At 31.1% G+C, this 23,739-nt stretch overlaps 1 protein-coding gene across 4 annotated transcripts in view; it reads right to left on the bottom strand.

Moving 5' to 3' along the window:
* LOC129905198 (nitric oxide synthase) overlaps positions 1–23,739 on the bottom strand; it is an 822,682-nt gene that overhangs the window by 588,253 nt on the left and 210,690 nt on the right. For 3 of the 4 annotated variants that reach the window (XM_055980616.1, XM_055980618.1, XM_055980619.1), the window contains exon 5: positions 12,345–12,380. The exons of the other annotated variant lie outside the window; for it this stretch is intronic. In XM_055980616.1, the coding sequence (XP_055836591.1) occupies positions 12,345–12,380 (36 nt within the window). The remainder of the gene's footprint in view (positions 1–12,344; positions 12,381–23,739) is intronic. 4 annotated transcript variants of the gene reach the window in all.

The following is a 23,739-nucleotide window of genomic DNA, read 5'->3' as shown; positions in this document are numbered from 1 at the left end:
TAGAGCGTTCAATTTCCCACAAGAATATTTGAAGAAATTTGCTAAAAAGTCGATTTTAAAAAAAGCTTGATGTAAAAATGGAAAATTGCGAAGCGGATTACCTTCCCATTAATATAAAGAGTTCATAGTTGGTGTGTATATTCTAGAGGTGTCTACCAATTGATTTTTCGGAGTACCAAATCAAAAAAAAAGAATTTCGATTTTTTTTGACCCACCCTAATGTACTTATTATATTAATAAAATTGTTTCATTAGTTATACTATAATATGCAATAATGTGGATGCAACACACGAAACCTTCTGTATCTACCCTCCCGGATGGAATACAAGGTGGCCCAATATCTGATAATAGCTCATATACGATATATAGCCAACGATATAAATTTCATACTTTTATCACAAAGTGCACGATTTTCTTGCAAAGCCGCCCACTAATTAGATTCATAAGGAGATTTAGTTCGAGACTTTTCAAACGATTCAAACTAACAAAAAACGTGATTAGCAAAACTCTCAAAATTGACTTAAGAGGCCTCCGGACAAAATTTTGAGAAAAACGACAAATATGGAAATTTTCTGCACAGTTTGTGAGGTCCACAGAACACTTATTGCAAAGAACTAATTTGCTAATGAAAGATTGACATTTAATCTAAAGCATGGTCTAGCCACATTTTTATTTTTTAAATTTTATTCATACCTTATATTAATATTTCAGTAACAGTTTTTGCAAAATAGCCCAAAACAACTTTTTTTTTGCATAGTTTATGAGAAACTGAAGTGGAAAACACATATGATATATATATGTCAATTTAAAGGTAATGAATAAAATAAGAGCATGGTCTGAGCGGATTTTTCATTTTTGGCCCTATTTTTGAATAATCATATCATGAAAAAAATTCAAAATTGCTCATTTTCTCATGTATTTTTAATTGCAATATAATTTTCCCCAAATGACAAAATACCTTCTTTTAATTGATCCAACAAAAAAAAAATTATCAAAAAGCTACTTATTATTGCAAAATAACACAATTAATAAAACTCTATTTTTTTATCAAAAAGTCGTTACTTTCTGTTAACGGATACTTTTAGTTCATCGATTTACCACTAGAGTTGTTTTTTCGAAGATACCCCTTTTTTGTTGGAAGTTGGAACATAAACAAATTGGAAGGAAGAAGAAACAAAAAAAGAAGTATGACGATAGGAATATGTAGAATGCTGTTTCGCCCTATTTCGGACCCGAGAAATCGATTGGCGTCATTAGTTTTTCTATTTATCGGTACGACTTCGAACAAATTTTTTTTTCAATTATTTTGAGAATTTTCCACTTTTTTTAGTCATTTTTCATCCAAAAACAATATTTATATTGTTAATAATTCTGCTCAAACGTTATTTGCTACCAGTAGAAAGACACTATTAACAATTTTGAACAATTTATTTGAAAATTTAGTGATAATATCGGTAGCCTTGTGGTAAAATAATTTGGAAGTATTGAAACTATCGATAGTTTTGTGAAGTATCGATATACTCGATATTTTTTTGTTATCGATGCTATCGATACACTGTCGAAGTTTAACCAACACTAAATTTACAGTTTAATTAATTTTTAATGGAAAACATGCAATGTATTTGTGCGAAAGAGAACAAAAACAGCGAAAAAACGATTAACAATGTAAAAAATTTCGATTTTTTTTAATTTTTTCAAAACAATTTTCAAATAAATTGTTCAAGATTGTTTATAATGTCTTTCTACTGGTAGCAAATAACGTTTGAGCAGAATTATTAGCAATATAAATATTGTTTTTGGTTCAAAAATGACTAAAAACAGTGGGAAACTCTCAAAATAATTGAAAAAACTTTCAAAAAAAATTTTGTTCGAAGTCGTACCGATAAATCGAAAAAGTAATGATGCCAATGGATTTCTCGGGTCCGAAATAGGGCGAAACAGTTATTCGTGCGCCTGTCAAGAATTTCGACTTGCACAGTGTTATTTTTGTTTTCAATAACATTGCGGATCTGCGGATGTTAGACAGAGACATGGATATAGGTACATAGATCTTTATATGGATATGGTGTTCATTAGAGTGACCGCAACTCGCATAGAAAAAATTTTTTGTCGATTTTTTTTCGGGGGAACCCCATAAAATATTCTGCCTTTGCAGATTTTTAGATAGCCAAAATTTCAGCTCGATTGGATGACTCTAAATGGTGCCGACACTCGCTCAAAGTATCAAAAATCTCTGTTTTTTCACTGTTTTTCGAAGAAAATTAGCTCTAGCTCCCAAACAAATCAGGTTATTTTCACTTTTTATATATTTAATTAAAGGTAGTGTTGTTACACATAATTCACATGCTAAATTTGTTTAGTTTTACTAAAAACGAAAAATATTGTCATCAATTTAAATTTTCAGTACTTACCTCAAAAAGAGCTGAAATGCAAACTCGATTTAAAATTAAACTTTTTTTTAACTGTTTTACTCTGCGGATTGGGATAGAATGGATGTTTCTCTATCTCTGGGCCCTCGGGTAGCAAAAGTATGAGGTATAGTCGTGGGGTGAAAGAGCTATTAACAATGAAACTTTCTATGTTATTGGATCGATGTAAGGCATCTGATAGAAATGCTTCTCGCATAATTATAGCTACAATAGAAGCACTAGGGCAAAATCCAATTGACTTTGTAGTTTCAAAATCAGACTTACATTCAACAAGAAAAAACTTTTGCTTGGTTTAATGCCCCAAGAGCTTATCTGGCTCCTCAACAAGATCTTGATCTTTTGCGTAATAGCATTGAATACCGCAAGATAGACAAAGATATTTCAGAGAAGGCTCTTGCTAAATTCTCAAACCATTTTTGGTAGGTATTTGAGTTCAGAGCTGGCAGGTCTGGCGTTCTTTGACCTAACTTTACGAGATGGCGAAAAATTAGAAACGGCCAACATAATTTTGAAAACCAGTGAAACGGAAACCAACAGAATAGTAAATCCAAAGCTACAGACACATGAAGATGAACAATTTGTCACAGCAGGGTTAAAAAATATTGTGAACAAAGAAACATTGAACTTTTTAAGCCGATTGAAAATAGACACAAGTTTTCACAAAGAACTTCCAAATCTTTCGCCCGAAAACCCGCATTTTAAAGAAGGCTTTAAAAAAGTGCAATCACTTAAAGTCGTAAATGACATGACAGAAAGAGGAGGGAAATTAATAACCGATTTTAATAACCTTTTAACTAAAGATGAGGAACAAAAACAATATGTACTTCAAGTAGTCAGTGAGTGCCGAAAATTGTATCCTGATGCTTCCAAAACTACTTGATTAAATTTTTTTAGTATTTACTTCATTAATTATGTATAAGAAATGTAACACGATGTTATTTTTTTTGTTTTTTAGGACGTGTGTGAATTGCGTAAAATAGTTAACATAGTGTAAAATTTTTGACACTATTGAGGTGAATAAAAAATTTTCAGCTGTTAAAAATTTATAGGGCTCTGGGACCTGGTTAAATTTGAGTTAAATTTTTTTTGCAGATGGTTTTGTTTTTTTTTTTTTATTAAAAAGGAGTTTCATAGCAGAAAAGAGGCAGAGAAAAATATTAAACAATAAGCCATACAGCTGAAATTTTTTGTTCACCTCATTAGTGTCAAAAATTTTACACGGTGTTAACTATTAAACGCAATTCACACACAGCCTTAGAATTCTGTTAATTGTTTAGTTTTTTTTTAATAAAACAGTTTAAAAAAAAGTTTTATTTTAAATCGAGTTTGCACTTCAGCTCTTTTTGAGGTAAGTACTGAAAATTTAAATTGATGACAAAATTTTTCTTTTTTGGTAAAACTAAACAAATTTAGCATCTGAATTATGTGTAGCCACACTACCTTTAATTTAATATATAAAAAGTGAAAATAACCCGATCTGTTTGGGAGCTAGAGCTAATTTTCTTCGAAAAACAGTGAAAAAACAGAGATTTTTGATACTTTGAGCGAGTGTCGGCACCATTTAGAGTCATCCAATCGAGCTGAAATTTTGGCTATCTAAAAATCTGCAAAGGCGGAACATGTCATGAGGTTCCCCCGACCAAATTTCGAAAATCGATTTCTTGCGGTCACTCTAGTGTTCATGGACGAAAACTGGTTTGGATTATAATATTTTCATAATGTTGTGTGTACCAATTTATTTAGAAATAAAAAAGAAAACTTGTTTTCATGTTGTTGTTGTGGATGACATTTGAGTTGTTTGTGTATCTGAGAAAATTGTTGCATTCTATAACAATTATAATTTCTCCACAGAAAAGTAGGTGGGTGCTTTGTTTGTGTAATGAACTTTACAGTTTCTTATGTGAAGGATTGAAGAAGGATTGCTTTTCATGTACTTGTTGACTTTTGGGTTGGTAAAAAAAGAAGTATGAGCATTGAAAAAAATATGGAATGCGAAATGAGAGTAGGAATTATTGTAGATACCATGCCGCGGCCCGCCGCTGCGCTGGTGTGGGTAAATGGTATATAATCTGAGGAAGAAAAGTAACTACCTACCTAACTCATTGAGGGAAAAACCCATGTCTGTCATAGTTTTGAATGAGATTGCACAACTGACTGACAAGTGCAGAAAACCGATCATTCAATGTGTAGATACAAGTGATCAAGCATCAAGTGATTAGTAAGTGAATAAAAAGTGAAATTAAAGGAAAGAAAATGGGTAACCAAACTCGTAAAAAAACAAGAAAGAGCTGGAAGGCAATTAGTGGTCATCAAGCCAGAAATTTGAGAAAAAAGTAAGTTACCTATGAAGATGAAAAAAACTTCAAAGTGAAGATAATAAAGTCGATACATAATAATATCAGATATTAAAAATTTAAAACAACTACTTTTAGTAAATTCTTTTCTGATTTTGAAATATATTCATATTTGACATTATACAACAAATTGTCGTTACTGAAGTTTAAAAAAAAAAAAACATTTTTTTCTTAGTTTCAAAAATCGTATAAATACGAACCTTGAACAAACTACACCAGAAGAGGCCAATAATTCTGTGTATATTGACGAAAATACAGTTCCTGAAAACATTTTTTCTAATTTTGATGAATCAGTAAATGGAAAATGTTTCCTGATGGTCTTTTTATTGACAAAAGTCCCTCTAAAGATGAGAGCATTTATAAAATAAAGACGGATTGTAGACCTCCAATATTTCTTTGATGAGTTAAAAAGGATTGACCAACACGCCCCGCAGTTTGGATGTAGTTTGAAGAACATGAATATTTTGAAAGAAATAAGGAGAGGGTTTGAAAGCGATATCATATTGGAATGCAATATGTGCAAAGTCCAGTTGCGTATATCCTCAAGCACAGAAAATGAAATTGGCGTAAATATTGGAGCAGTTCTTGGAATAACGAGCATAGGCTGTGGGTTCTCCCAACTCGAAGAGTTATCTTCAATTCTTGACGTACCGTGCTTCACTGACAAAAAATATAAGCAAATTGAAGAGAAAATTGGTGACACCTGGGAAGAAATCGCTGAAAAAAATATGTTGGAAGTTGCCAAAGAAGAAGCAGACGCTGCTGTATCTCGTGGTGACGTAGACCCAACTGATGGAATTCCTTTTATAACGGTTGTAACCGATGCCTGTTGGAGTAAAAGGTCCTATAAAAAAAATTATTCGGCACTTTCAGGTGCAGCTGTTGTTGTTGGCCTCCACACAGGCAAAGTAATTTCACTTGGGGTAAAAAATAAGTATTGTGTGAAATGCTTCAGAGGAGGACTAAAAGACAACTTGGACCATAAATGCACCATCAACTTCACTGGACCATCAACATTAATGGAGTCAGACATTCTTTTAGAAGCATTCAAATGTTGCGTTGAGAAAAATGAATGATTCCCAGAACAAGACTGCAAACAAAAAAAGAGAATAAAAAAGTACCTACCTATCTAAAATCATGCACATCCGCATGCAATAATAAATAAAAATATAAGTTGAAAAGAGGTATGGTAGATATTTAAAAATAGTAAATGAACTCATTCAATAGTTAGAGTTATTCAGTTTCTAATTATACTTACCAATCTAGATATTAAATAATTAAAAAACCCTACAGCTAAAAACCACCTAAAATTGAAAACATGTCCATACCTACCTGGCTCCCTTACCTACCACAAAATTGTCCTAAAATCTTAACGCATTCTAGTTAGAGTGTTCGAGATAAAATTGCGAAAAAAATTACTCAACTGTAATTAGTGCATGACATAAAAAAACTTTGCAAAATTGGCTTCTGTAGTAAGTACTTATTAGGTAGAGAAAAGAAATCTAGGTACATTTATAATTTTACTTCATAACGAAAAAAAGACAAAAAAAAAAACATGACAAAAATTGATTCGCGCAAGTTATAAACACTCAACTGTACCTCAAGCAGGAAATAAGAGGAAATTATAAAATAAATAAGATCGCTAATGATCTACAAACATCCTAATAAAGATTACCGCAGGTAACAAGATAAAATACATAACAGATATTTTATGATCAACCAATCAAGATAATAATAACAAAACAAGATAAAATACATAACAGATATTTTATGATAACAAAATAAGATAAAGATACAAAAAGTAATTAACCAACACTACCATAAACCCTGAGGACAAGAAAACCAACTCATCAGGATAACGATATAAATAGATTCAACACGGAGGAGTTTGCCAGTAGTTGCAGAGTAGTTGGAGAGTACTATGAATGTGAAAACTATAAAATATTTTATTTGTAAAGAAAGAAAATAAAGTTAACGTTTAAAAATATATTTTTTTGAATTAACCTTTTCATTTCCGACGGATAAATATAATTGGGGGCTCAACCGGGATAGCTCATTATTAACGTAAAAAGTGAAAGTGAATAAAAATAGTCAAATTTGCATAAGTACTTGTAAATACAATTAAGGCTAACTTTCAAAGTGAAATTGAAGCTATCAGCCAAACTTGTTTATAAATAGGAGAAAAACAAAGTATCCTGAAAGTATAATCAATTGTGAACTAAAAGGAAGAAACCAGCAAAGTGATTCCCGTTCGCTCCATAAAGCCAGTATCCAGCAACAGATTGGAGAACAGCATTCTAAGAAGCAGAGAAAATTATCGGAAAATTATCGTAAGAAATTATTTTTAAGAAGTGAAACTAAAATTGTTAAAATGACTACAACAACTATAGATATAAAACATATAATTGAATTAGCTATTGAACAGGCTACTGCTCAACAGCAGAATCAAATAGATGAATTAACAAAAAAATTAGAAAATTTAACATTTCCAAATCATGTAACAGACTATAAAAAACAAACGATAGACCCATAAATACTAGACAATGAAAGTCTTGACATTATTAAAAGTTTACCAACTTTCGAAGGTAGCAATGAGGGATATGTGAGTTGGCGAGAAGCTTGTCAAAAGAGTATGAGTCTCTACACTCCTGGTAGTAGACGATATTTTGCTGCTTTAAGCATAATAGAAATAAAATAGTTGGTCATGCGAATTCAGTTCTTACCAGTCATGGTACGGTACTTAACCTTGAAGCCATTTTAAGTAGATTAGACTTCGCCTACGCGGATAAAAGACCAATACATGTTTTAAATCATGAATTAAGTATGATAACACAGGGCAGAAAAACGTTAATAGAATTTATAATGAAGTTACAGAAAAATTGACATTAATAATAAATAAAGTTATAATGACATATGGTACTTATAGTGAAACCACTGAGAAATTCAATGAATCATATAGGAAAAATGCATTAATAGCATTTATAAATGGTCTTCATCAGCCAATGTCTGATACGGTATGTATGAAACCTGAAGATTTGCCCAATGCACTAGCCCAGGCTCAAGAGTTAGAAAGCAACAAAACAAGAAGTAGATTTCTAAATCAATACAATCAAAGATATAACATTAGAAACGAAACACACGGTAATACATTAAGATACAAACAAACACCCCAAAATAGTTATCAACAAACAAATAGGGATAGTCAACAGAGACCAGATCCAATGGAATTAGGATCTTCAGCTTATAGAAAGGTAACTCCACAGGAAATGCAAAGGTTTAGACAGGTACATAATAATCAGAATAATCCATTTAGGAATACTTACAATCAATTTAATCAACATAGGAATTTGAATAGAAATTTCAGTCAGAATAATAATCAAAATGATAATATTAAAAGAGGAAGAGAACAAAGTGTTCAATTAAGCTCCCAACCACCAAACAAAGTAAGGATAAACAACATTCAAGAGAATCATTTTTTAGACGGAACGTGGGATTACCCCACATATACAGAAGAATAAATAGCACATGGTTAAAAATATTAATAGATACTGGAGCAACGTCTTGTTACACGTCTCCAAAAATATTTAGTGATAAGAAAACATTGGACATTAATAAAAGAGTAAAAACCGTGAATGGGTTTACAACTATTAAATATTATTATGAAATATATATTTTTGATAGAGTGGTTCGATTTTACGAAATTGAGAACCTAGAAGCAGATTGCTTGATAGGTTACAAGCTTTTGCGAAGTGCAAATATAAATTTAAATTAAGAAAGAAATTTATTGATATACAATAATAAAGCAGAAAGGATGTTCATGGATGGCGAACCATTACCATGGGAGAGTAATATAACACAAACAGGAAATGAAATTAAAGTTTCCTTAGAGTCATCAAGTACGACTGACTCACGTTCTATTTACAGTCTCGAACCACGTCTTAATAACCAAGTAATCGAAAAAGTACAATCAGATTAAAACGTTGATATTCTGAATAAACAAGTTCGTTCCGTTATCGAAAAAATACATTCAAAAATAAATATTACATTGCCATTCCGTACAGATGTGGTGGCAGAAATAAAAACTAATATAGAATCACCAATATGGACAAAACAGTATCCATATCCATTAAGTGCTTCAGAATTTATAAATAAGGAATTAAGTAAAATGCTAAAAGATAATATAATTAGGCCAAGTAAAAGTCCATACTCAAGTCCAGTCAATTTGGGTAAATCTAAATACTTTTCAACGATAGATTTAGAAAGTGGATTTCATCAGATATTAATGAAAGAATCTGATATTCAAAAGACATCATTTTCCGTGAATAATGGAAAATACGAATATATACGCTTGCCTTTTGGTCTAAAGAACGAACCTTCTATATTCCAAAGAGCTATGGATGATATTCTTAAGCCATACATCGGAAAATTCTGTCATGTATACATTGATGACATTATAGTTTTTTCAAAAAATAGCGAAGAACATACTCAACACCTGAATGAAATAATAAAAATACTGAAAGAAGCAAATATGAAAATATCATTAGAAAAATCTAAATTCTATCAAACAGAGGTGGAATATTTGGGATATGTTATCAGTGAGAATATAATTACTACCGATCCCAAGAAAATTACCACAGTTAAAGAATATCCTGAACCAAAAACTCTTACGGTTCGCGTACACTAAAACCGAATTATCGGCCGACATCGGGTCGGAACTACTCGGACGACTTTTTCGGACGATCGTCTGCATACACTGCTTCCGATCTAGGACGTCGCTGCCGGTCTGTAGTCTGACTTTGTGAAACTTAAAGTGCATATAATAATAGTTTTCAATTGAATATTTTGAAGAAATGTATATTTTTGAAAGTTCCTACCGTCAATTTTTGCAAAGAAAAGGCTTTTAGCAATATCTATGTATAAATCAACCCGACAACGGACGAAAAATCCAAACAAGTTCGGATTATGCCGGTTGATCGGTTATTATCGGGCGCCAACGTACGACGTACGTCAACGGACGATGTCACTTTCAGTGGTGTACGCACTCTCTTTTCTTTCTATGTGCTTGGTTCTATCGGCCGAGTTCGGCCGACAACGCCCGAGCATAATTCGGCCGATGACGGATTTGGTGTACGCGAGCCGTTAGGGCCAGTTGTACAAATTGAGGGTTAACCCACGGATCAGCTGAACTCGAGTTAACTCTAGAACCAGGTTCAACTTTGAGTGGATTGTACAGTTGTGGATCAAGTGAGAGTCAGCTGAACCCCAGTTCAGGTTTATATACAAGAAAATTTTAGTATATATATACCTTATGTCACTGTCAGTTGTTGTTATTTTATAAAGCACAAAGTTCGTGAAAATGTATCGTCCATCTATTAATTGTGATTTGGAAGAAAATACACAAAAATAAAGTATTATTTTAGTGAAAATAGTTTTTTGCCACTCCTAATGGCGGCCGGACCTTCATCAAGTACACTGATCAGGACGAGGAGGATTCTTGGGTGGTTGTTTTATTTGTTTTTTGTTATGTTTTTTTTTGTTTCTTTTTTGGAGAAAATTGTATATTCATTTATAAAAATTAATAAAGTATTAAGAAATACAAATAAAAGTGGTAAAAGCTGTGTTATTTTTTTATTTATTATTTAGCATCACAAACACATCCAAAACAAATTTAAAAAAAACACCCCAATCATTTGGGAAAACCATATTAATTTCCACCAGCTTTTAGCTGAACTGTCAAAAAATTCAGATTAAAGTGAGAAAGCAACATTTTTTCCTTTAAAAATCAACTGATCCATGGCTGAACCACTGCTAACCCACCAATATCGGTGGGTAACTTCTGATCGTGGTTCAGCAGTGGGTTAAGACATGAACTTCGATTGTACAACACTGCAAATGAGTTTTGACCGACAGCGGCAGAAATACTATAGCAACAAGCGACTCTACGAGGAAGCAAAAATCATACCACTGGACAAGTATCTACTGCAATCGGCGAAGGTACTGGTAGGAAATATCGCCAACCATCCCAATCAACTGATGAGAAGAATGACAGCCCAACAACGACATCCGGAACCTAAGTACCTTTGCTCTTTGGATATACTGGCTGAGAACATAATTTCAATGGACAACGAAGAAGTTAACTTTTACGCCGACACCCAGTCGGCTTACTATCGTGGCTAACGCCAACCAAACCAACCCAACTCAACCAACCCCACAACTGGACATCCGGGTCTGAACACCCCGAGGACAACCTAGTCAGCAGACTTTAAATTAAGTTTATCCATGTATAATATTTATTTATATTTTATAACTTAGTCATTGTATAAGGTTAGGCCCCCTCTGTGCCAACAAAATTTTGTATCTATCAATGAATCTTAGACATAAGTTAATTTTAAGTCAATTGTAAATAACAAGTTCAATAAAAACAAAATTGAAATTGAAACTGCAAATGAGTTGAACCGAGTTCAAACGTTGATCCGAGGATGAACCACGTTTGTACAACTGGCCCTTAGACAGTTAAGAAGCTTCTTAGGAATGACAGGGTACTATCGTAAATTTATACAAAACTATGCTCAGATAACTAAACCCTTAACAATTCATTTAAATGGTGAAAATGGGAAGATATCAAAGAAACAGAGTAAGAAATATAATATAAACATTGGAAATGAGGGTAGAAAAGCATTTAATAAACTAAAAGAACATTTAGTCGAAAATGTAAGGTTGACACAACCAGATTTTAAGAAAAAATTTATATTAACTACTGATGCCAGTAATGATGCAATCGGAGGGGTATTGTCACAAGACGACAAACCAATTATATTCATTTCGAAAACGCTAAATAAAACAGAGAAAACTTATGCAACAAACGAAAAAGAACTTTTCGCTATAATATATGCCTTAAAGAATTTAAGGAATTATTTGTACGGAGTTGCAGACCTAGAAATACATACTGATCATCAACCACTTACGTACTCAGTATCAAAAAGAAACCCAAATATAAAAATGAAGCGCTGGCACCGAAAATTATATACAAACCAGGTAAAGATAACTTTGTCGCGGACGCACTAAGCCGACAAAACCTAAATATATTAACAAATTCAAGTCAAACTATTCATTCCGCTGAAAGCAGTGATAACATACAAATAGAGACGACATCCTTGCCTGTTAATTGTTTTAAGCAACAGATAATATTAAATAAAGGGAATATAAGTTCAGACAGTATTGAGACTTGTTTTAATAAACTGAAGAGGTATACAATAACATATACAAACACTGATCAGGCCATCACTCTATTTAAAAAATATATAGTTCCAGGTACAGTATGTATCTATGCTTCAGATGAAGATCTATACGAAGTTAAAAGTAAACTTCTCGAAACATTCAGTAATAAATTTTTACGATCTAAAATATATGCACAGGATATACCGAACAAAGAAGACCAGTTGAACATAATCACTGATACACACAAAAGAGCACACAGAGGAACTCTTGAAAATTATAATCAAATAAAGACAGTATACTACTGGCCAAACATGAAGAAACAAATTTCTTCATATACAAATACCTGTGTTGTTTGCAACGAAAACAAATACGATCGGCACTGAAAGAAAGAAATTAAAAAAGAGGTTTAATCGTACCAAAGTAATAGATGATAAAAAAGATCAAATATTAACTAACAAAGGTGAAATACATAAAGATAATATTAAATCATAGATTTTTTTCTTTGCAGGAAATGAACTTCATAAAACATATTATTATTTTTATTACAATAAGAAATATTATTTTAATAAGATCAGATGTAATAGATTATTCTAGGAGTGAAGATTTACTTATAGAAAATGGTAATACAGCAGTTTATAAAGAATATGGAACGTTATTCCACATGACAAACATTACTTATATTAATGAAATCATAGCGGAATTAGAAAAAGAATCAAATGTAGAAAACTTAAAGTATGATTTTACCACCTTAAATTTAAACGAAAACGCAGAAATAATGTCAGAAATAACCTTAATGAGGACACTAATAGATGATGTTAGAATTACCAGGTTTAAAAGAGCAATCAATACTATAGGAACAATACTTAGTTGGGTATCAGGAGTACCTGACCATGATGATCATTTACTAGTAGAAAACAAATTAAATGAATTAATTTATAATAATAATAAACAAGCAACTACAAATTCACAGATCTTTCAAGCTATCCAAGAAATTACTAAAGTTTTAAATACTGAAAAAAATACATTAAAAACAAGAAGATTACAAGAAAGAAACAAATTAATAATACTAGAGTTACAAAACCTTATTCAAACTATTGCTTTAAGCAAAGCTAAAGTTTTAAATCCAATCATATTAAATAAAAAAGATATTCAAAAAATAACAAATAATGAACATGGAACTATGTCAATATCCGATCTTTTAGATGTTAGTGATTTTAAGATTGTTCAAACTAAAGATGTCATAATAATATTAATAAAATACCCAATCATTTATAAAAATTGTAAAATATTTGAAACCAGAGCAATCGAACAAAATAAAGAAAAAATAATAATTGATAAGAATATAGCAAAATGCAATGAATCATTTTACAATATTAAGGATTGTAAACAAGAAATAAATTTATATTTTTGCAAAATGAATTATGAAAAATCATGTCTTTCAGATTTATTAAATAAAATTCCTACCAAATGCAATAAAACAAATGAAATTCAAAAAGAATCTGAAATTATAAAAGATGGAGCAATTTTATTAAAAAATGTGGTGGTTAAGTGCCGATATGACTAGCCACCGCAAGTGCCATCATACTTGGTGCAAATGGACCCCAGCGCGTGCGGTATCTGGGGGGGAAAGAGGCGTGGGATAATTTAATTTAATTTATACACTATAAATGTGGTATATACACATTCCTGTACCCTTCAAGCAAAAAAACGGAGTTCTGTTTGATTTCTCCATTTGGAAACGCCATTTTATTCACACATATACAATTTTTTGTGTATGAAAATCTTGTTTGTGCAAGTTAAAAAAATAAAACAATTTCAGTGAAAAAAAAATAAACCTTGTTCTTGTTTTGGTCGCAAATGCAAAACGTCATTTCTTTTTTTGTTCCTTTTTCTGGGAGGTTTTCGCTGCTCCGACTCGGGTACGACTTCGGCTCCGTTTTCTCGGAGTGGAGATTTTTACCACACCAATACATATGCAATCGGCTCCGCGGTGATTATAATTTCCATACTTATTTGAGCCGCCGCCGTGGAGCCCGTTTCGTTGTCGAGCTCGGACTCACTTCGGAGTCGATTCGGACCGAGGTCAGACTCGTTTACTTGAAAGGAATTCCCTTCAAGCAAACGAGTCCGACCTCGGTCTGAATCCGCTCCGCCTCGACTACGAAATGGGTCCAATGGCGGCGGATCAAATTAGTATGAAAATTATAATCACCGCGGAGCCGATTTTATATGTGTTGGTTTTTTCACCACGATTTCTCTTTCGACTTTGTGTTTATACGAAAAAAGTTGCAAGTGTGTGAGTGCAACCCCGTTTTTCCCTTTTTGAGGTCGGAGTGTCTTTTCTGAACTCAGTTTTCTTGCTTGAAGGGTTGGCATTATACACTGTCAGTACCATTCACGCAAACTAGTCCGACCTCGGTCTGAATCGGCTCCGACATGAGTCCGACCTCGACTACGAAACGGGTCCCACGGCGGCTCAAATTAGTATGGAAATTATAATCACCGAAGTCCATTCCGAGAAAACGGAACCGAAGTCGGAATGAATGACGTAAGGCATTTTGACATCGATCGATACTCGAGCATCCGTGTTTTGACACTATTAAGGTTAATAAAAAAAATTTCAGCTGTATGGATTATTGTTTAAAATGTTTTCTTCCTTTTTTCTGCCATAATACTCCTTTTTAGTAAAAAAAAAAAACAAAACAAAACCATCTGCAAAAAAAATTTAACTCAAATTTAACCAGGTCCCAGAGCCCAGTAAATTTTTAACAGCTAAAAATTTTTTATTCACCTCAATAGTGTCAAAAATTTAACACGAATTTAACTATTTAACGCAATTCACACACGGCCTAAAACTAGGAGAAAACTACACGGTAAAAAATTCTGGAGTATTTTTTAATATTTTTTGGGTTACATATAGGTCTACACCAGAAATGTATTAAAATTTAATACAAGACAAATATTAAAATTTTTTAGTTAGTAAAAAATGTATAAAAATGTAATATAGTTGTATTAAAAAATAATACAGTTTATATTAGAATTTAATGCCAAATGTATTAAATTTCAATTATTGTATATTAAAATTTAATCTTTTCATATTAATTTCTAATAAGAATTTTATTAAAAGATAATACAAAAATATTTCAATTCAATACCAAATGTATTTAAAGTTAATAATAAGTATTCTTTTCCTAAATTCATTACTGAAAATAAATATTAATCATAAATAATATAATAATGGTGATATTATATTGTCTCTATTTTATATGTTTCACAAACTGTGGCATGTAAAATCTTATTGCCGATCAAAATTCATCTGCAATGTATGTCTTTTGCTTCGAAAAAACACAAAGCGCCTTCAAATTAGTAAAAATTTACAAATATTAATAATATTTTTTTTAGAAAAGGTACCTCGAACAATGGATTTTTTTTTCATTTTTAAAATGGCTGCTGCTGACCACAGTACACATAAAAAGGTTATATATTCCAAATCTTATTTCTTTTATTTACCGACGAAAAACGCACAAAAACCGAAAAACCACGCAAACCGACCTTACAGATTGGTGGCCATTTTTGACCAACAAATTTTGACAACGTTCGGAATGTATAACCTTATTATGTGTACTGTGGCTGCTGACATTTGATTAAAATTTAATATTCTCGTATTACAAATTAATACTTTTTATATTAGTTTTTAATAAATTTTTATTACATTTTATTACAATTATATTAAAACGTAGTATACAGCCCTATGATGGTAGCCGATCGGAGAAAAGTTCCGATCCGAAGATTTTTGTATTCACGGTACCCGAATTTGAGGAGAAAAAATTGACATCAAACAACGCACTCACTTCACATCTACCAGTTTGCAAAAATATTTTTGTTATCGTGAAAATAACGTTTAACAAAACACTAGAAACACAAAAACATACAAAAATAGAAATTACTTGTTCATTACTGTTTTGTGCACTCATTTGTGTGTTTTTGAACAATTTATTTGTTTATTATTCCAATTTTGTTGGTTTTTATATTTTTCGGATAGTATTTCACGTTTGATTTTCTATCGGAAGGAATCGGAAAGAAAAAAAAGCACAAACCACTACCCGTCGCAAATATTTTGACAGTTCACTGCATAGCATCGCATGTATTTTGAATTTTCAACGCACCTAAGATTTTTTTCGTAAATCTGTCCGATTTTACAGTCGGAAGGGTTAAAATCATATGAAAACTGAAAAAATCGTACAAATCGGATACAAATCTCTTCCGATCGGCTACCATCATAGGGCTGATAATTATATTAAAATGTAATACAATATACTCAAATATAATACAAAAATATTAAAATCTAATACAGCGGCATTAAAATTCAATACAAGATTAGAATCTAACCCACGGAGATTATTTTCTAATAATTTTTGTATTACAAGTAGTAAACTTTATACTTAAATATTGAAATTTAATACAAAAAAGATTAAAAATAATTTTAATATTTTCTAAGTATTAAAATGTAATATTTTTTGTATTGAAAATTGCTTTAATACAAGAGCTGTATTAAAAAAATACTCCAGAATTTTTAACCGTGTACAGAGCATCATACTTTATATTTAAAATATATATAATATATAATTCAATTAGGCCTTCACATACTGAACGATGCATTAGCAACACTAAAATTGCAATATGCAATAGAGCCAAACCTCCATAGCAGATTTTTCTTAAGATATAGTTTTTCATTTAATACCAATTTCATTAATGTACGCCGAACGTCCAAAATGCCCATTCACTTTTCAATGTTTATCAGCCATCAAATGATAGTTCATGACAATCGCAATAGGGGTGACATCTGACATGACAATCTCCTACCAAAATCGTACAAAAAAAAAAACATCACATGGCAAATATATAGGTATATAATAATAATTAGAATTCGTTCTATTGGATGGGGTTATTATTTGATTTTTCGACTTATCGCCTGTTAAATAAATAAACAAGGAATGGGGTTGTTTTTTCCATAAACAGATTAAACCACACTTATTTTCGTTAAAATCTATTAATTTAATCAATGCGAAATTATAATCTCTTTTTTATGTTTCCATAACTCCATATCGTAGAAATTATTGCCAACCCAAAAACTACTTGTCATAACTTAACATAACTTTAGTATTCATAACCAGAGACCAAAAATAACAGTTACTTTTATTTTCTATTGGTATCCCACTGACCGATATTAAATATACCTACTTTATTTAGGTCTTGGTCTGAATTTTATTTTTAAAAAATATTTTTTTAGGTCTTTGGTTGAGGTTTATTTTTTTACTTTAAAAATTACTCTCATCGGTTGAATTTTTTTGTAAAAAATAAAAGTTAAAAGTCAACCTAAAACTTTTATCGTTGAAAATAAACCAAAAGTGTTCAATATGATAAATAAGGCTCTTTCTTAAGTTTTTTTTATGTAAAACATATGATGACAGTTGTTATAGATTTACGTATCTATAAATACGTTATTTTAAGACAAAAATCAAATCTTAAGACAAAAATCAAAACTGTAGACGGGAGTTAAAATGTACTGAAAAGAAAAAAATGCTGAAACTGTAAAAAAATAATAGTCACAATGATTAATGTTTATCGTATATTTTTAAAATTAAAAAAAATCTTTCAATTTAATGTAAACTTAAATTAATTTTCACAATATTTAAAGAAAAATATGTACATAAAAGGGTTATATTAGTGGATTTTAAGTATTTAGTTTCACTAACAGTAAATTTTCCAGCGAGTTTGGAGCAAGGTTATACCTTTTTTCACTTAAAACAAAACTTAAAGAAGAGAAAGCCCTCTCTACAGTCACTTGTGTTGCAGGAACTCCAAATATAACTAGCGCCAGCTCAAAAATTAAAGGAGATTTCAATTTAACTTGCTGGAAAAATACAAGAATATTGGTTTCCAATGGCAAACGGGGGTAGACCAATTCGAAATTTTCAATATCTGCATAAAGTTTTGACAATATTTCACTGTTGAGTTCAACAGTTGCAGTTTGCTCACGTTCCTCAATATTATTTAAATATAAATTTAACAATGATTCGTTGGAACTTCTTGTTTGACGTGAAGAACTTGGAAGTTCATCGTTTTCTTGCGGAACTGAGACAGTTCTCTGTATAAAAAAGAAACAGATTAATTTCAAACAAATTTTACTTGAATCAGGGACAAAACAAACAAAAAAAAAACATACAAGACAAGAAGGAAAATCGATTTCCTGTTTTAATTTTGTACCTGTTTTATACTTAATAAATTCTTAGCAATTTGTTTTAAGTGTGTTTTAGCCAATGTTTTTTGATTGTTGTTTAATATTAAATTAAGTCTCGGGTCCAAAAAAATTGCACTAAGCATTGAGACATTTTCCAATATTAGACTTTCCCGTTCATTTAAACAATTATGTAATTGAGTTTTTAAATCGCAGGCACTATTTGCGTAAAGCAATTTTACCTCCATCCAAATTTTAAACACATCGCTTAAAACAAGTTGTTGTTGTTGTAGTTGGAGCGTAGCCATCCAAATGGGTTCTAAACATTCTACATATTCTTGTAGCCATTCCCAATCAACTAAAAGTTCGGGAAAATTATCTTCCATAATAAATAACTTTAGATCCAGAAGCCTTTTTATCATGACATATGTAGAATTCCATCTGGTGGAAACGTCAAGTGAAGGTGTATTTTTATTTGATTGCTTTAATATACGTCTAGGTAAGAGAGATATAGAAAATGATTTTTTTTATATTGTAATTTAGGCTATTGAAATTTGTTGAATGAAAGAAACAATTGCGTTCAAGGCTTTTTTTTGTTGAATCTGCTTGCATGCAACCTTGGGATAGTTGAACCTAATGTGTAACAAATGCATCTGCATTTTGATACGAGGAACATCAAAAGCTAAGCAGAGCTTACAAAAACTTATGAACACTGATGAAAGAAATGCAACATAAGAGCACTATACATAGGTTGCTTTTAATAAAAACTTTTTAACGCAATTATTTCTTTTAAAAAGGTTCAGTAGACTATTACCTACCAATAGCTAACTATTTCAAAAAATACTTTTGAATTAGCAACATACCTATTTCTTGGTTTTCTTAAAATTCTACATGATTTTCTTGCGCTTTCAATTTTATGAGAAATCGTAACATCTTTATGTAGGGGAAGGTGGCGGACAGTGAGACACCTTTTTTTCAAATTTGTATATCTTAGAATGTTTTCAAGATAGCTTAACAAAACTTTGAAGACAGTTTAAGACACATTTTATCTTAATGTTGCAAAAAATCTTGTAGTTAAAGAATGAATGAGAGCATCACATTGGACTAAAATGTAGAAAAAGTCAAAACGTCTCACTGTTTGCAAGGGTTGCGATCAGTGAGACATTCTTAGATGAAAAATAAATTTACGAAAATGTCAAATAATTAGGTAATTGACAAGTACATAATTAATTAATTTATGTTACTTTAACCCATTTTTTCAAATAAAAATAACAAAAAGCCCAAAAAAAATGAAAGAAAAAACACTTCGAAATTATATTGAAGTCATGCTAAAATAATAAATTTTTTTTTAAATTTATATGTCTCACTGTTTGCTTTTTAAAAAATCTATGTCTCACTGTTTGCTTTTACAAAATGTCTCACTGTTTACTTTTTGTCATTTTTCGGAAAAATATAAAATTAGAAAAAACGAGAAGGAATTCTAATTACATGATATTTTTTTATGAAAGAACATATAAATATAATACATATGTAAAAAGAGTTCTGTCCACTAACCAGATTTTTTTGTGTTATACACTCCTTTTATAACACTCCAAAAACTACTTTCACCTGATTTTGGTTGATATTTTACGGTGTAGGAAAATGGACAGCTTTAATTTAGTCGGGACAAAATTAAAAGACGCAGACGGGGAAATAAACGTTTTGACCCAAACTAGCGTTACTGTGCTTATTTTCAGAAAAGAGAAAAATGGATTGTCTCACTGTTTGCACTGTCTCACTGTTCGCACCTTTCCCCTACGTCACTGACACATAATTGAAGTGTATGGGCAGCGCAACGTATGGATTGTATATTAGGAAATGTTACCGAGTCCAAAATTTCCTCTAACCCACTTTCCAATTCTTCGTTCCTTTCAGAAACTTCGTTAAGAATTTCTACTGCTTTTAGCATATTTCTCCCGTTGTCTGAGGTTATACTGAAAGCCAATAAAGAAGACATTGTTCAGAAAAACAAATTGTTTTGATTTTGGAAACCCAATTGTACTGAATGCTTAAATCCCATTTTACCATTATTAAACTTTATTATTAAACTTTGATATTAAAAAATATAGGTAGATACTTTTTATTTAAAATTATGACAATTTTCAATTAATCATAAGGTTCAAGTACCAAGTGCAGGGTCGGACTGGGGCAAAGGGGCCCGGGTGGCAAAATAATAAAAAGGTCCCGCACCGCTGCTTGATCCATAGAACTAAGAAAAACTAAATGCTACATACATTTAATGTTAAGATTTTTGGTGCTTCTTTTGGCGATTCTAATATTAAAAATTACATATTAAAAATAAATAAATAGAGTATGAGAGCAGGGCCCCAAGAGGCATGCATTGAGCTCAGTTTATTTTTTTTATTTTTGATACATAAATCTTATTCAGAATTTCTATTAAAAAAAAGAAAAACAGATAGTCGACAAAATTTAAAATTGTAAGAAAATTTGAAAGCTCTTCACAAACTAAGTTGAAAAATTTATTAAAACGCGAGATTTTTAACTATGTGTATAAAGATTTTGAAATTTTTGAACTTGTAGCTGCAAATAGACAATGACTTATAAACAAAATTAATTAATATTATCCTGCATTAATTTTTTATCAGGATTTTCGACGAATTGTGTTGAGTTTATAGTTTTTTTTTATTTCGACACTGCCCAGATTGCCCGAAAGGTAGGTATAGGTACATACACCCCTGGGGCCCCAAAACTTTTCACTTCATATACAATTATAAATATAATATAGTCAAATAGTCCGATTTAGGGCCTGCACTTGTTAAACGGGCCCCTTTTCTTTAGACATAAGACTGATGATGTTTGAAATTTTTATTTGTGCTTGTTTTGTACATGTTCTAATGAATTTTTGTATGGGATAACTGAGGGCCCGGGTGGCAATCGCCAACTCGGTTATATGGCCAGTCCGACCCTGACCAAGTGTAACACAACACCTTTTTAAAGTTGTGAAAAACGAACCAAATGCTTTAAAAATTGCAAAACCAACATATTAAATAAACTTAAAAACCATTTTGAACTAACATACGTTAGTAGTTTTTTGGTTTAATATTACGTTCATTAACTTGAATATCGCCATAACTCAAAAATCACGAATTTTGAGTTATTAATGCAAAAATTTTGGTTAAGAATATCTCTTTTATTTTTTTTTCACAAACTATGTGAAGTAAAATCTTATTGCCGATCAAATTTTGTAAGTAATTTATACATTTTACTTCGAAAAAACACAAGGCGTATTCAAAACAGTGCAAATTCAGGTTTTTATTTTTTATCAGACAAAAAGGTTACCGATTGCATTTTTCTGAACCAAAATAGTTTTGTACAGGTGTTTTTTCCCTAAGCGATAACCCTAAATCCGGGGAGAGTACGATAACTTAGGCGACAAGAATTGATAACGCTATTTTGTAGAGGAGATGTAAAAAATAATTGTTTGTTATGGGAGGGGGGGTCTATCTCCCCCTGTTTAGGCGGGAGGGCCAATTTTATAAAATATGACGAAAAAAAAAATTATTAAAAAAACAACGGCAACACTTACAGTTATGAATGACACTTTTTTCAAAACCCAGAACTTGTACACTTAACCAAAATTTTTAAATCAAAAAGTTTGAAAAAACACATTAAATACTATTTTTACCAAGACTGTGAATTTAAATATAAAATTAATCGATGAAATAAACTGCCTCTATTAATATCAAATTCTGAAAACCGTATGCTTCTATGCCCTCTAGTTATTGAGAAAATTGAAAACTAAAAAAACTACCTTCTTTCAGATTTGTATTTTTTAGTTGTTTTCGTGTTTACATAAACATAATGCTTTCAAGCAGTATGCTCCCTTTTAAATACAGTTTGATTAAAATTTAATTTTCTTGTATTGAAAAAAAGACGATTATTTAATTTCAATTCTTACCCAGGCAAAGTTATAATTTAGGTGCAAAGAAATTAGTTTTTAATTCAAATTTTCTTATATTTCAATAGATACTTTTGATTACATTTTTATGTGTTGTATTTGAAATTATGTAATACATTTGATTACATTTTAATTTTCTGTATTTGAAATTAATAAAAGAGTTATTAAAAAATTGTTTAATAAAATCGCACTATTAAAAACAATTTTTTTTTTGCATTTAAAAGGTTGACTTTAAAACTAGGACAGAATTTTTAACCGTGTATGTAAAGATACTTTTGTCCTTGTCTTTCCTCACTTTGCCTACTTTCCTTTCCGTCAATTTTAATCTACCGTTATTTTTAATGGTAGCCCCATCTTAAAGAAGTTAAGACAATGCCACTTACTCAGTACAATCGGGTTCCAAAATTTTCCGTATTTTACGATTTTTGTAGAAGGCAATCGAAACTTACCTGTATATCTGATTCAAGTCGATTGAATAATCAGACAAAATTTTTAAAATAGTTTCTTTAATAATTTCCCCAGTATGACTTTCGTCGATCTGTACCATAGCCAAGGTTCTTACGGCAATATTAATAAAGTTTGGTTTCAGTTCAATGAACTGCAAATTTACTCCTAAAATTAATCGGTCCATCCGAGTGGCACAATCAATTTTTAAACTAACAATCCTACCTTTGACAACTTTTACAATTTCATTTTTCACCTGTTCCAGTTTTGTGTCTACGAATTCCATTACATTTGAGGAGGATATGGGCAACATACCCAATCCTTTAAATATTGGATTTACAATTTCCCTAAAGCCCTCGCCATCAAGATGCTTAAAGGGTCGTCCATCTTTGGTCACTATTTTTATGACCGAGTCAATGAAGTCTTCTTTATTTAATTCAAAAGATATTTTCACTTTCTTTTTTTCCACTTCATTATTTTCTAAACTGTTTCTTATTATATCGTTTTCTAAAATGTCTATATGTTTTATTTCTAAATGTCTTTTTAAATTCGTTATATGCGATCCACTAAGCTCGTTATTGCAAACACTGCACTTTGATTTGTCCGTTGTAGAGTTGTATTCATAATAATTTCTAACTTTTTCGTTTGATTTTCTACCCATAATTATTTCACTCCGATTAAACCTCACAATTATTGAACCTTTGAACACTGACTAATTTAACATACCAGTGTCAAATTCAAATAAAAGAATTTAATAACGGTATAGCAAAACTGTAAATTAAGATATACAACTTAGACTTTCATCATCCTATCTCTCTCTATAAACGTGACGCGTAAATTTGTAAATCTTGATTGTTAGTAACCAAAAGACTTTTATTTTTTTCTCTCAGCGATAAAAGTCACCAAAAGACTTTTATTTTTTTCTCTCCGCGATAAAAGTCATCTGTTGACCAAAACCTAAAAAAAAAGAAAATAAAAGTTTCCCACTGACGGAAACCAAAAAAAACACTTTTTGAGTGAACCGGTTACTAAGGGATCGTAAATAAAAATCTCAATAAATGTGTGTTATTTAAAGACCTGCGAAAAAGTTGACTTTTA

Source organism: Episyrphus balteatus, chromosome 1 (genome assembly GCF_945859705.1).
Source record: "Episyrphus balteatus chromosome 1, idEpiBalt1.1, whole genome shotgun sequence".
In the NCBI taxonomy this organism is placed as follows: domain Eukaryota; kingdom Metazoa; phylum Arthropoda; class Insecta; order Diptera; family Syrphidae; genus Episyrphus; species Episyrphus balteatus.
This window is presented reverse-complemented; position numbering and strand designations above follow the sequence as displayed.